Source organism: Rhinoraja longicauda, chromosome 3, assembly GCF_053455715.1.
Source record: "Rhinoraja longicauda isolate Sanriku21f chromosome 3, sRhiLon1.1, whole genome shotgun sequence".
Lineage (NCBI taxonomy): Eukaryota > Metazoa > Chordata > Chondrichthyes > Rajiformes > Arhynchobatidae > Rhinoraja > Rhinoraja longicauda.
The window spans coordinates 89,510,706-89,526,177 of NC_135955.1; the positions used below are offsets into that span (position 1 = coordinate 89,510,706).

General features: G+C 46.0%; 1 protein-coding gene across 1 annotated transcript in view; it reads left to right on the forward strand.

The window, feature by feature from the left end:
• Positions 1 to 15,472, forward strand: part of LOC144592268 (tetratricopeptide repeat protein 38-like) — a 41,377-nt gene that overhangs the window by 19,577 nt on the left and 6,328 nt on the right. The window contains exons 6-11 of the mRNA XM_078396796.1: positions 3,257 to 3,332; positions 5,442 to 5,561; positions 7,521 to 7,580; positions 10,920 to 10,958; positions 12,413 to 12,494; positions 14,300 to 14,465. Of these exons, the coding sequence (XP_078252922.1) occupies positions 3,257 to 3,332; positions 5,442 to 5,561; positions 7,521 to 7,580; positions 10,920 to 10,958; positions 12,413 to 12,494; positions 14,300 to 14,465 (543 nt within the window). The remainder of the gene's footprint in view (positions 1 to 3,256; positions 3,333 to 5,441; positions 5,562 to 7,520; positions 7,581 to 10,919; positions 10,959 to 12,412; positions 12,495 to 14,299; positions 14,466 to 15,472) is intronic.

The window sequence follows — 15,472 nt, forward strand, 5'->3', positions numbered from 1 at the left end:
GTTATTCACATTTTAAAGTTTAAAAGGAGGGAGGAGGGAGGGGGGAGTGGGGGAGAAGGGAGAGGGGAGGGGGGGTTGAGGAGAGAGGGGAGGAGGGGAGGACAGGGTGCTGCACCAATGCAGGAGAAGTTTGGGCCCAACGGGTCCACTTTGTTGAGTATCAATTAATACTAATAAATTGAGCCATAGACCACAGAAACAGGCCCTTCAGCCCAATTTAGTTTAGTTTCGTTCAGAGATACAGCACGGAAACAGGCCCTTCGGTCCACCAAATCCGCGCCGACCAGCGATCCCTGCACATTAACACTATCTTACACACACTAGGGACTATATTTACATTTGCCAAGTCAATTAACCTAAATACCTGTACATCTTTGAAGTGTGGGATGAAACCAAAGATCTTGGACCAAACCTACGCAGGTCACGGGGAGAACGTACAAAAATCCTTACAGACAGTACCCGTAGTCGGGATCGAACCTTGGTCTCCGGTGCTGCATTCGCTGTAAGGCAGCAACTCTACCGCTGCACCACCTTCGTCAAAGCTGACCAAGATGTCCATCTGAACAAGTTCCACTTGCCTGCATTTGGCCCATATCCCTCTAAACATTTCCTACCTGTGCTCCTGCACAAATGTCTTTTAAACATTGTAGTTGTACCCATTCCCACAGCTCCTTCTGGCAGCTCATTCCACCTACCCAACACCCTCTGTGAGGAAAAGGTTGCCTGTAGTCCCTTTTCAATCTTTCTCCTTTCACCATTTATCAACACCCTCTATACGTTAGACTCGCCTACACTGGGAAAGAGACTCCTTATGTAACCATACTCCTTATGGTTATCTTATGGTTATGTAAACCTTCTAAAGCCCACCCGTCAGCCTCGTATGCTCCAGAGTAAGATGTCCCAGCCTTTCCAGCGTCGCCTGAAGTCAATGTTCTCCATCGAGTCAATGTTTCTTTGGTAGTTATTTGTTCATATGGTTTGATTAAGCCCATTATAAACATATGTTATGGTATTCTTATTAAAGTTTCATCTTGGGCCAATAAATATTTTCCAAATGATGATCAGAAGCAGCACAGTGGTGCAGCGGTAGAGTTGCTGCCTCACCACACCAGAGACCCGGGTTCGATCCTGACCTCGGTCGGATGCTGTCTCTGTGTGGAGTTTGCATGTTCTCCCAGTGACTGCGTTGGGTTTCCTCCGGGTGCTCCAGTTTCCTCCCACAACCCAAAGCGGGTTTGTAGATTAATTTGCCTCTGTAAAATTGAACCTAGCGTGGACAGAGTGGATGAGAATGTGGGGGAACATAGAGCTGATGTGAATGGGTGATCGATGGTCATCGTGGACTCAGTGGGCCGAAGGGCCTGTTTCCATGCTGTATCTCTAAACTAAACTCTCAGCTAAACAGAAGCTTGAGGAAAAGTTTCTGATAATTTGACAAGGCATATTTTAATATTTAAAAAGCAATAATGAATTCAACAATTTCGGATGACCTAGTCATAACCTGCCTTTCAAGTTTGTATTGAAATTTGCCTGAGGAACTTTCCAAGGAAAGATTAGTCAACGTTATTTTCACTCAACTCGTCCCTCTGCCTCAACCTGTAGAACAGCACAAGAACAGGTATTTTGGCTCACAATGTTTTAGCAAAACATGATACCGAGATAAACTAATCACATTTGCCTGCGCATGATCCACATTCCAATTGCCTGCACTTCCTTGGGCCTCTCTAAAAGCCTCGTAGATGTCACTATCGTTCTGCCTCCACCATCACCCCTGGCAGAATGTTCCAGGCACCCTCCACCCTCTTCGTAAAAATTAAATCTTGCCCTGCACATCGGTGAAACTCTCTGCCACAGAAGGCAGTGGAGGCCAATTCACGGATTTTAGATTATCAGCCATGATCACATTGAATGGCAGTGCTGGCTCGAAGGACCTGTCTTTCTATGTTTCTAATCATTGGCATTTCTGCCCTTGGGAAAAGGTTCTGACTCTCTGCCCAATTTACTCTTCTTATAATTTTATATACGTCTTTCAGGTCTCTCCTCAATCTCCCATTGTTCCAAAGAAACCAATCCAAGTTGGTCAAACCTCTTCTTGTAGCTAATACTACCTAATCCAGACAGCATTCTGGTAAACTCTTCTGCATCCTCTCCAAAACCTTCATAAGGTCATAAGTGATAGGAGCAGAATTAGGACATTCGGCCCATCAAGTCTATTCCGCTATTCAATCATGGCTGATCTATCTTTTACTCTCAACCCCATCCTCCTGCCTTCTCCCCATAACCCCTGTCACCTGCACTGACACTCACATCCATCCTGTAATGGGGTGACCAGAACTGCACGCAATACACTAAACATGGCCTAACCAGGGTGTCATGGAGATGTATCAGGACTTCCTGACTCTTATATTCAATGCCCCGAGCGATGAATGCAAGCATACCATATGCCTTCTTTACCACTCTGTATACCTGTGTAGCCAAGATCGCTCTGCATATACAATATGATACATTACGATAGAACTTTATGTATCCCAGCAGGGAAATTGATCTGCCAACAGTCATAAAGACACAAAAACACAAAATACGTGAAACATGAAATTAAAGTGGCTAGTGGGATGGATTGGGGATGTGCAAAGATTGGGTGGGGGTGGGTGGAGGGGAGTCAGTCTCAGTCTCAGTCTCAGTCTACCCCACGACAGAAGGGAGAGGAGTTATACACTTTGATAGCCACAGGGAAGAAGAATCTCCTGTGGCGTTCTGTCCTGCATCTTGGTGGAACCAGTCTGTTGCTGAAGGTGGTCCTCGGGTTGACCAGTGTGTCATGGAGGGGGTGAGCTGTATTGTCCAGGTTGCTCCGCAGTTTGAGGAGCATCCTCCCCTCCAAGACCACCTCCCATGAATCCAACACTCCCCAGGACCGAGCCAGCCTTCCTGATGAGTTTGTTATGGAGCCATCCTTGCTGATGGGTTCATTGCCTTCCATCAACCATATACATTTACATCTGTTTGTCTTCCATCAGCCATATACATTTGACCCCCTAATGTGCAACACCTCGCGCTTGCTTAGACTAAACACCACATTATTACGGTCAATGTTGACTGGGATTCAGTTCAAAAGCTACCATGGCCAGCATGGGCATGATGGGCTGAAGGGCCTGTTTCCCTATTGAATGTCTCTATGACTCAATTACTAGCGAGATGATACACCAGGGTCAAAAGTCCTGGAATTGTACGTTTAACATTGTCTTCTCCTGGACAGTTACTTGCAAGGGATGTATTCGTTTGCACTGGTGGAGACAAACTTTTATGATCGGGCAGAGAAAATAGCAAAGGAGGTAAGTGATACGGGCAAGATGGTACAGTTTCACTCTCCTCCCAGTGATCACAAGAGAAGGAATGGCACTGGGCAGATTCTTTTTAGAGAATGAACCACGGCATTTGGAAAAGGATGGATTGTGAGGGTATATCAGGGCTGTAGTCAAAATTCAATTAGAAGTGTACACAGGTGGAAATGGTCGGCGCAGTGGCACAGCAATAGAGTTGCTTCCTAACAGCGCCAGAGACCCGGGTTCGATCCTGACCACAGGTGCTGTCTGTGCGGAGTTTGTACTTTCTCCCTGTGACCCACGTGGGTTTTCTCCGGGTGCTCCGGTTTCCTCCCACATTCTAAAGAACTTGTGGGTTTGTAGTTTAATTGGCCGCTGTGAAATTGTCCCTAGGGTGTAGGATCGAACTAATGTAAAGACTGATCATTGATCGGCGTGGACTAGGTGGGCCGTAGGGCCTGTTTCTGTGCTGTGTCTCTAAAGTAAACTAAAATAAAAAGTAAACTAAACTAAAAAGATAAAGATAGATCATTTTGAAATATGATTTAGCAGAAGCATATTGGAAATGATTACAGTAGAACTCTGGTTTACTTGGTCCATTACATCAGAAGGCAAAGATGGTCAGGAACCGAAGCCATGTTCTGATCTGACGAACATCTTTCTTGTCACCATCCACAGCAGGTAGATTCCTGCTATTGCTGGGGCAAGGTGTTTCTGTGGTGACATGGAGACAACAAGATACATTTCTGATCCTTCCAGTTGAATATTTAATTAAAAACAGAGTCCACAGTTTGCTGTATTGGTTTCGATCGCCTAGCTTGGGGTCGGAGAGGAATTTCTCGGATTTTTTTCCCAAATTGGCCTGGGTTTTTATCCGGTTTTTCGCCTCTCCCAGGAGATCACACGGTTCTTTTGGATGGGAAGAAGGGCGATAGTGGGAAGGGGATTGGGATAGGATCAGCCATGATCGTATTGAATGGCAGAGCGGGCTCGAGGGGCCGGTTGGCCTACTCCTGCTCCTATTTTCTTGTGTTCTTGTGTAATGCTGGTAATACTGGCAAGTCCAGTTTACCTTAAGTGCTGGGGTAACTGAACGGCTCAGGCAACATCTCTGAAGGACATGGATAGGCGATGTTTCGGGTCAGGACCCTTTTTTAGACTGATCGCAGTGGGGGGGGGGGGGGGGGGGGGGGAGAATGCTGGAAAAGGGGTGGGGTTTACAACCGAGTGATAGGTGGATACAAGTGAGGGGGTTTTGAATGCTAGATGGAGTAAGCGTCAAAGGCTAGAAGTGAAATTGAGACAAAATGGTAACAAACGGGGGTCAAAAGGAGTCAAGGAAACAAAAGGATGAGTTACTTTAACACTTCGTGCTTTATTCAAAATTGCAGCATCTGCAGTTCTTTGAGTCTCCAATTTAATTGAACCCACATATACTGGAGAGCATTGGAGATCCAGACTTAACACCTGCCATAGTATCCCACACAACTTTAGTAATAGGTAGTATAAGGCAATAACTGCAGATGCTGGTACAAATTGAAGGTATTTATTCACAAAATGCTGGAGTAACTCAGCAGGTCAGGCAGCATCTCTGGAGAGAAGGAATGGGTGACATTTTGGGTCGAGACCCTTCTTCAGATCCTTCTTTAGTAATAGGTAGAATGACATCAATAGTGTAAACAAAATGTGTAGGAAGGATGTGCTGCAGGTGCTGGTTTACACCGAAGGTAAACACAAAATGCTGAAGTAACTCAGCGGGTCAGGCAGCATCTCTGGAGAAAAGATGCTACCTGACCCGCTGAGTTACTCCAACATTTTGTGTCCATCCTCGGTGTAAATCAGCATCCGCAGTTCCTTCCTGCAGATGGAACTTCCTTCTGCTCCACTGCGAAACCTCCTCGAGGTATGCCTACTTTGGATAAGTTTCTCCTCCTCTCTCCTCTCTCCACCCTCTCTCACTGGCCCCCCCTCCGTGATTCCTCCCACTCTCCCACTCCACGGACCTATTCCTTTTCGCCGGAGATGCTGCCTGACCCGCTGAGTTATTCCAGCACTTTGTGTCTGTCTCCAATAGTGTAAAGGTTTTGTTCTCATCTTCTTTCTCTCCTCCTCCTGCAGGCTCTGGCTTCAGCCCCGTCTGACATCTGGTCCGTGCACAGCCTCGCGCACGTGCACGAAATGCGTGCAGATGCAGACGGTGGGATAACACTGATGAAGCAGACGGAAGGCAAATGGAAAGTAAGCACAGGGGAGGAGAAGGGGTAGAAACCAGGAACTGCAGATGCTGGTTTACAAAGAGACACACACACACGCAAAGCGCTAGAGTAACTCAGCAGGTCAGGCAGCATTCCCGAAGAACATGGACAGGTGACGTTTTGGGTCTTCAGACTTTATTTAAATAAAAAAAGACAAAGTTAAGGCCTCAGTTGAGGACTAACCATTCTGCACCTGAAAGGGGGAGGTCAAGGGGAGGGGGGGGGGGGGGGTGAAAACACAACAATGGTGAGGGTTGGGGTCAGAGATGGGGAAAGGGGTGCAGGGAGGAACGGCCAAGGTACTGCGGGGGTTTTAAGAAGTCTGAAGAAGGGTCCCCATCCAAAACATCACTGGGACTAGTATAGATGGGGGCATGCAGGCAAGTTGGGCCGAAGGGCCTGTTTCTGCGCTGTTTGAATCTATGAATCTATGACCTATCCGTGTTCTCCAGGGATGGTGACTGACCCGTTGAATTACTCCAGCACTTTGTGTCTTTTTCTTTTAATGATAAGTGGTCATCTATGTCATTAGAGGAGCAAAAGGGTACATCAAAACACATGCTGCCATGACAATGGAAATGGTATAGGTTGGATACTGACATTGGTCTGCCTTGCGAAAGTTTCTCTGGTCTTCCCACAAGGAAGGGAGCAGGGGCAACGTTGGTCATTTTTTGGTTTTGTTTATATAGCCTACAGCAGATGAAAATAAACTGAAAAACAGGCAACCTACCTTTGTTGGAGTCATTCTGGGAATAAAATAGGCAAAGGATTTGTTGCCTTGAGCAATAATCTTTTAGCATTTGGTTTTGAGATACCAATTAGGTTAAGTGTATTTAAGGTCCATAAAGATGGATATTTAGACCACAAAGAACTGAATGTAGATAACAGCTACTGCACTGCCTTCATCAGTTTTATTTTCGAGATACAGTGCGGAAACAGGCCCTTCGGCCCATCGAGTCCGCACCGACCAGCGATCACCCCTTACACTAACACTTTCCTTCGCACACTGGGGACAATTTTACATTCATACCAAACCAATTAACATACAAACCTGTACGTCTTTGGAGTGTGGAAGGAAACCGAAGATCTCATAGAAAACCCACGCAGGTCAATGGGTGAACGTACAAACTCCGTACAGACAAGCATCCGTAGTCAGGAACGAACCCGGGTCTCTGGCGCTGTAGTAGCCCCACTGCTGCGCCACCGTGCCGCCCCTTCTCAATCTTCTTGGCCATCTCTTTAAAAAAAACCTCAATCAAATTGGTGAGATATGACTTCCCACACACAAAAAACTACAAAGACTATCCCTAATCAGTCTTTGCCTTTCCAAATGTTGGTCAAGTCAAGTCAATTTTATTTGTATAGCACATCTAAAAACAACCCACGTTGACCAAAGTCCAGTACATCAGTTCAGGTACTAAGAACGAACATACAATGGCACACAAACATAACAGCACATACATAAACAGTTCACAGCGCCCCCTCAGAGGGCCTCAAACGCTAGGGAGTAGAAATAGGTTTTGAGCCTGGAGTTAAAGGAGTCGATGGAGGGGGCAGTTCTGATGGGGAGAGGGATGCTGTTCCACAGTCTAGGAGCTGCAACCGCAAAAGCGCGGTCACCCCTGAGCTTAAGCCTAGACCGCGGGATAGTCAGTAGCCCCAAGTCAGCCGACCTGAGGGACCTGGGGATAGAGTGGTGGGTTAGAAGATTTTTGATATAAGAGGGGGGGGGGGGGCAAGCTCGTTTAGGGCTTTGTATGTGAATAAGAGCTTGAAGTTGATTCTGTACTGTACTGGGAGCCAGTAGATCAGAATCCCTTCTGAGTGTTGGTAGATGTTGTGTCAGATTATTGTGTTCTTGTCACGCCCAGGAAATGGTGCGAAAGATGCTAAATCTATGGATATATGTGAATAATTCTTTATCTTTTCAATTTTCTCACAGGACTGTGACATGATTTCCATTCATAATTACTGGCACTGGGCTCTCTACCACATTGAAAAGGTCTGTGAGTCCTTTGGACACTTTGCTTTTTTGTTTCTTTAGTTTACTTGCACATGTTAAGGATAATGTTTCAGTTAGGGAGGCATGGTGGTGCAGCAGTAGAGTTGCTGCCTCCCAGCGGCAGAGACTCGTGTTTGATCCTGACTATGGGTGCTGAATGTCTGTGTGGAGTTTGCATGTTCTCTCTGTGACCTGCGTGGGTTTTCTCCAGGAGCTCTGGTTTCCTCCCACATTCCAAAGTCATTCAGGTTTGTAGGTTAATTGGCTTCTGGAGATTGCCCCTAGTCTGTAGGATGTGAGAGCGCAATAACTAGTGTATGGGTGGTCAATGGTTGGCATGGACTCGGTGGGCCTAAGGGCCTCTTTCCATGCTGTATCTCTAAAACTAAATATGCAGAGACCAACTCTCACGTAGTTTAGTTCAGTTTAGAGATACAGGCCTTTCGATGCACCAAATCCATGCCAACCAGCAATCCCTGTACATTAGCACTATCCTACACACACTGAAGCCAATTAACCTCCAAACCTGTATGTTTTTGGAGTGTGGGAGGAAACCAAAGCACCTAGAGAAAACCCACTCGGTAACAGGGAGAATGTACAAACTCAGTACAATAGACAATAGACAATAGGTGCAGGAGGAGGCCATTCGGCCCTTCGAGCCAGCACCGCCATTCAATGTGATCATGGCTGATCATTCTCAATCAGTACTCCGTTCCTGCCTTCTCCCCATACCCCCTGACTCCGCTATCCTTAAGAGCTCTATCTAGTTCTCTCTTGAATGCATTCAGAGAATTGGCCTCCACTGCCTTCTGCGGCAGAGAATTCCACAGATTCACAACTCTCTGACTGAAAAAGTTTTTCCTCATCTCAGTTCTAAATGGCCTACCCCTTATTCTTAAACTGTGGCCCCTTGTTCTGGACTCCCCCAACATTGGGAACATGTTTCCTGCCTCTAATGTGTCCAACCCCTTAATAATCTTAGACAACCTATGTCTATGTCTAGTAACTGAACATAAATTTTCCCAAAGATTTGCTCCACACATGGGCAAGCTTTCTGTACGCTGCCATTGCTAGGCAAACAATTGATCTGACTAAAATGAATTGTGTGGGTAAAGGAGCTATCTAGTGGGTTGAGAGGTGATCAATGCACATCTGAGTTTGATGGGAATGGCAAACTTCAGGCAAATGGAGTATAAAATGTGAAAATGTGAAAATGTCCATTCTGGTAGGAAAACTGAAAACAAATCTGAATGCTGGGAGATTGGAGAGCTGTGAAATGTATCGTCATATTAGTATCTGGTGTAGAATTCACAAAGTGCTGAGATGAAAGTACAGCAAATGAATTGGGAAAACATACAGAATTTCACACCACAGAATCTCAGTCTGAAGGGGGGTCTAACCCGAAATGGGTCAAGTCAAGTCAAGTCAAGTCAAGTTTATTTGTCACATACATGATGTGCAGTGAAATGAAAGTAGCAATGCCTGCGGATTGTGCAATTTTTTTTTACAATTACAGCATATAAATTAAAATTAATACAGAGAAAAAAAAATTATTCCCTGGAGTTATAATAGTTAACAGTCCTGATGGCCTGTGGGAAGAAACTCAGTCTCAACCTCTCCGTCTCATTCTCTCCGTCACCCAATCCTTCTATCCAGAGGTGCCCAAAACTGAACACATCAATACTCTAAATCTGTCCCGCTGAGTTACTCCAGCATTTTGTGTCTATCTTCGGTTTAAATCAGCATCTGTCAAGTCAAGTCAAGTCAAGTCAAATTTATTTGTCACATACACATACACGATGTGCAGTGAAATGAAAGTGGCAATGCCTGCGGATTGTGCACAAAAAGAATTACAGTTACAGCATATAAATAAAGTGAATAAGTTACTATTAGTGTCGACAAAAATTTAGTCTCTGGGGTTATAAAAATTGACAGTCCTGATGGCCTGTGGGAAGAAGCTCCGTCTCATCCTCTCTGTTTTCACAGCGTGACAGCGGAGGCGTTTGCATGATCGTAGCATCTGGAACAGTCCGTTACTGGGGTGGCAGGGGTCCCTCATGATCTTGCTTGCTCTGGATCTGCACCTCCTGATGTATAGTTCCTGCAGGGGGACGAGTGTAGTTCCCATGGTGCGTTCTGCCGAATGCACTACTCTCTGCAGGGCCATCCTGTCCTGGGCAGAGCTGTTCCCAAACCAGACTGTAATGTTGCCGGACAGGATGCTCTCTACAGCCCCAGAGTAGAAGCAATGAAGGATCCTCAGAGACACTCTGAATTTCCTCAGTTGTCTAAGGTGGTAAAGGCGCTGCTTAGCCTTACCCACCAGTGCGGCAATGTGCGTTGCCCACGTCAGATCCTCTGCGATGCGGACTCCCAAGTATTTAAAACTTCTTACGGAAGAACTTCTTCCTACAGAATTTCACATTAGTTCCCTACGTTGCCTCAGGTCCTTGAGCCTAAATGGAGCTGGTTATTCTGTAGACAGATGACACTTATCGGGTGGGAAGGAACTGCAGATGTTGGTTTACACTGAAGATAGACACAAAATGCTGGAGTAACTCAACCGGACAGGCAGCATCTCTGGAGAAAAGGAATAGGTGACGTCCCGGGTCGAGGTCTTTATTCAGACTGAGAGTGAGGGGATAGAGAAACTAGAGGTATGGAAAGGTACAGAACAAATCAGAGCAAGTACTGATGACCCAGGAAAGGTGGAGTCCACAATGGTCCATTGTTGGCGGTGGAAGAGGTGACAATGAAGGGATATGAACAGCGAAACTAGCAGGATGACCAGGGTGGGGGAGGGACTGAGAGAAAGAGAGGGGATGCAAGGGTTACTTGAAATTAGAGAAGTCAATATTCATACCGCTGCGTTGTAAGCTGCCCAAGTGAAATATGAGGCGCTGATCCTCCAATTTGCGTGTGGCCTCGCTCTGACAGCCAAGGACAAAAAGGTGGGAATGGGAGGGGAGTTAAAATCTTTGGCAACCATCCGATGTGTGTCTTATTGGCTCGGGGCAGTACTTTTCCTTAAGCTGATTGCTATCAGTTGCGATTGCCTGAGATGTTGCTGAGTTGGCAACTCCTGCCTCCCATTTAGAAAGTAGTGTGTCCATGACCAGACTACACTGTTTTGGCTGATAGTTACAGGGACTCTGGGAGAAAGTTGGACTTGCAGTCACGATGTACCAGAATGATATAGTGGCCTCCTGCCTTTCATTTCTCCTGCCTGCCTCCTCCATGGCTTTCATTTTCATTTTCATAAAAAGAGCGTTCAACTGATCCATCACTTTTAATCTTGAATAAAATGTATTTCTTTTTTATGTTCTTCTTTGTATAAAGGGGGAATATGAAGCAGCACTCACCATCTTTGACACTCATGTAAGTACTTCAAAGCAGAAGTTCATATTCAGAGTGATTAGGGTGGATGGTTTCTTAATATTTTCTTAGTTTAAGGTTATGTTTTTGACTTCTAACAGTAAACAAACATTCTCCTCTAGTTTCTCAGATGTTTGTACCTCATGTTATTCTTTGGGACTGATTTGTGTCGCATAAAAGACTGGTTATAGTGATACAGCGTGGAAACAGGCCCTTCGGCCCAACTTGCCCACACCGGCCAACATGTCCCAGCTACACAAGTCCCACTAGCCAGCATTGGGCCGATTTCCCTCCAAACCTGCCCTATACATGTACCTGTCTAAATGTTTCTTAAACGTTGGGATAGGCCCTGCCTCAACTACCTCGACTGGCAGCTTGTTTCATACACCCACCACCCTCTGTGTGAAAAAGTTACCCCTCAGATTCCTATTAAATCTTTTCCTCTTCACCTTAAACCTATGTCCTCTGGTCCTCAATTCCCCTACTCTGGGCAAGAGACTCTGTGCATTTACCTGATCTATTCCTCTCATGATTTTATACACCTCATTAAAATCACCCCTCATCCTCCTGCGCTCTAAGGAATTGAGAACCAGCCTACTCTTCCTGCTCAGGCCCCTGAGTCCTGGCAACATCCTCGTAAATTTTCTCTGTACCCTTTCCAGCTTGACAACATCTTTCATGGGCGGCACGGTAGCGCAGCGGTAGAGTTGCTGCTTTACAGCGAATGCAGCGCCGGAGACTCAGGTTCGATCCTGACTACGGGTGCTGCACTGTAAGGAGTTTGTACGTTCTCCCCATGACCTGCGTGGGTTTTCTCCGAGATCTTCGGTTTCCTCCCACACTCCAAAGACGTACAGGTATGTAGGCTAATTGGCTGGGTAAAAATGTTATTAAAAAAAATAAAAAATTGTCCCTAGTGGGTGTAGGATAGTGTTAATGTACGGGGATCGCTGGGCGGCACGGACTTGGTGGGCCGAAAAGGCCTGTTTCCGGCTGTATATATATGATATGATGATATGATATGATATGATATGACATGGTGCCCAAAACTGAACGCAATACTCTAAATGAGGTCTCACCAATGTCTTATACAACTGCAACATGACCTCCCATCCTCTATACTCAATACTCTGACTGATGAAGGCCAATGTGCCAAATGCCTTTTTGACCACCCTATCTACCTGGATGTCTGCGCTTTCACACTTCTATATGTTTTGCCTGATGGGAGAGGAGAAAAGTGAGAGTAGCCAAGGTGCGACCCGACCTTAATTATGCTGCTGGCCGTGCCGAGGCAGCGTGAGGTGTAAATGAAGTCATTAGAAGGGAGGTTGATTTGTTTGATGGTCCACAATTCGCCGCAATTTCTTGCGGTCTTGGATGGAGCTGTTCCCAAACCAAGCTGTGATGCATCCCGATATCTTCCTTCTGTTACCTCTTTCTCTGTTATATTGATGTAGATTGGCAAAAGTTGTTACAAGTCTGGATCAGTGCTACATATGGTGGATATATGCTCTTTGTTATATCGACTTCAAATGGAAGGTAAGTTCTTACCTTATCTAATGCCTTAGATTCAAAATGTGCATTCTTCTATTCAAATATATTACGGTCGTTTCCTCTTCATTCCTCAGGTAACACCTTCGGGCTCTATCAACCCATATCCGCTGCCCGTCTACTCACACACACCTCGATCCGTGACCATATCACCCCCGTCCTTTATAAACTCCACTGGCTCCCCATCCCCCAGAGAATCCAGTACAAAATCCTCCTCATAACCTACAAAGCCCTCCATAACCTGGCCCCATCCTACCTGACCGACCTCCTCCACAGGCACACTTCCACCTGCACCCTCCGCTCTGCCGCTGCCAATCTCCTATCCCCCCACATTCGGACTAAACTCAGATCCTGGGGGGACAGGGCTTTCTCCATCGCTGCTCCCACCCTATGGAACTCACTACCCCAAACCGTTAGAGCCTCCCCCACACTCACCACATTCAAAACATCGCTGAAGTCTCTCCTGTTCAGTACTGCCTTCAACCACTGAAGGTCACCTCACCTTCTGTCTCCTTTCTCTGTTCATTTATTTATTTACTTATTTATCTATTTATTCATTTACCTATGTTCTCAAAATCTCTGTAAAGCGTCTTTGAGTATATGAAAAGCGCTATATAAATAAAATGCATTATTATTATTATTATTATATCTCTGTTAATACAGTTGTTTACAACTCCTCGTAACTTTGACTAGTTTGGCTGCTTTTTGATTGTCCGGCTGCAGAATATGTTGGGGGCTAAATTAGTGCAAAAGCCATTTTGTATGTGCTTTCTCCACACAAGGGTGCTTGGGGGTGGAGAAGAAATAAATAAATAAATGCCAATATCTATGCTCAGATTAAGGGAGAATGGCTTTGAAATATGGCACAGAATACTCTAAATTCTTGATCAGTGAGGGTGTTAAAGGCTACAGGAAAAAGGCAGGAGAATGGGGTTGGGAGGGAAAAATAGATCAGCCATGATTGAACGACGAAACAGCCTTGAAGGGTTAAATGGTGTAATTCTGCTCCTATGTCCTATGACTCTTAGGCCGGCCAGCATCTGTGGGAACAGAAACAGAGCTAACACTTCAGATCCCTAAGGGCAGCACAGCGGTCGAGTTGCTGCCTTACTGCGCCAGAGATTTGGGTTCAATCCTGGCTATGGGTGCTGTCTGTACAGAGTTTGTACGTTCTTCCTGTGATTGTGTGGGTTTTCTCTGGGTGCTCCAGTTTCCTCCCACATTCCCAAGACATGCAGCTTTGTAGGTTAATTGGCATAATTACGAATAAAGGCACAACGTTCTTCCAGTTGTAAATTGTCCCTAGTTTGGTAGGATGCTAAACTGGGATAACATTAAACCAGTGTACGTGGATGGACACAAAATGCTGGAGTAACTCAGCGGGTCAGGCAGCATCTTTGGCCAAATGGAATAGGTGATGTTTCGTGTCGAGATCCTTCTTCAGACACAGATTTTTGGTTGCTGCAGAAGGGCTGAAATTGTGGATGATCAGCCATGGTTACATTGAATGGCGGTGCTGGCTCGAAGGGCCAAATGACCTCCTCGTGCACCTGTTTTCTATGTTCTACTTTCTATCTAAGGGCACATTCCAGGCTGTAGATCTCTAAACCGAACGAAGATAGATAACCTTTCATCAGAACAAGGAGAAATTAGAAGTGAAGCTGCAGAGAATGGGGGGAGGTGGAGGTAACATTGGGAACTCCTGTGATGAAGTGGAATAGAATCACGCAGCACGGTGTAAAGCCCTGCGGCCCAAACTCTGCTCTTTGCGCTGACAGCACGGTCTCCCGCAGGGATAAATGTCGACCATCGTTGGAAGGAACTGCTCGCTGTCACCAAGAATCAGGCTGAAGATCACGTCCTCATTTTCGGTGATGTTCACACCTTGATTTCCTTGGTTGCCGCTAACGAAACCGAGGCTGCAAATCGGTTCATGACATCACTGCAAGAACTCTCGCAGTAAGCATTCACTTCTTACTCCCTCGGGATGAATTTATCCAAGAATGCCCAAAGAAGGGTTCCGGCCCGAAAGGTCACCGTCACCTATTCCTTCTCTCCAGAGATGCTGCCTGACATGCTGAGTCACGCCAGCATTTTGTGCCTGTCTTCCATCAAAAGGATGAACGAATGATACGTTATTATCACACGCGGCATGTCACAGTGAGATTCTTTGCCTTGCGTACCCAAGGTATGCAAAGAGTCGCCACATAAAGGGCGCCGACATTGTTGCAAAATATTCCATTGTAACACAAAGTATACAGTTTGTGGTCCCCCTCAGTTCTCGATGCCCCCCCCCCCAAAGCCAGGTCCCCTTTGTCCTCGGCGGTGCCTCCGACCTCCGGCACCCACCCTGGAGCCATCCTCGCCTGCCTTCGCCCGCCCTCGAACTCGTCCTCACCCCGCCAATCTATGTCATAGCCATTACCAATAAAGGCACAATGTTGTTCTAGTTGTTCTGCCCGCTCATACTACAGCAATGATTTGCAGGTTCAGATCAGCTTAGCTATATGATAAGTATAAGAAAATAACTGCAGATGCTGGTACAAATCGAAGGTATTTATTCACAAAATGTTGGAGTAACTCAGCAGGTCAGGCAGCATCTCGGGAGAGAAGGAATGGGTGACATTTCGGGTCGAGACCCTTCTTCAGACTGATGAAATCTGTCTGAAAGAAGGGTCTCGACCCGAAACATCACCCATTCCTTCTCTCCCGAGATGCTGCTTGACCTGCTGAGTTACTCCAGCATTTTGGGAATATATGATATACTTGTTCTGCAGGAAATAATTACCACTAGTTTGAGGCCTGTTATAGTGTTATGGTCAGTTAGTCAGCGGATAGTGTATTTTATTGAACTGACGGTGAAATTAGGAGAACTTAGTGGATGAGGCTTATGAAAGGAAGTGGCTCAGATATGTAGAGTTGGCAGCAGAAGTTGAGCAGCGAGGACGGAGAGCAAGAGTACGTCT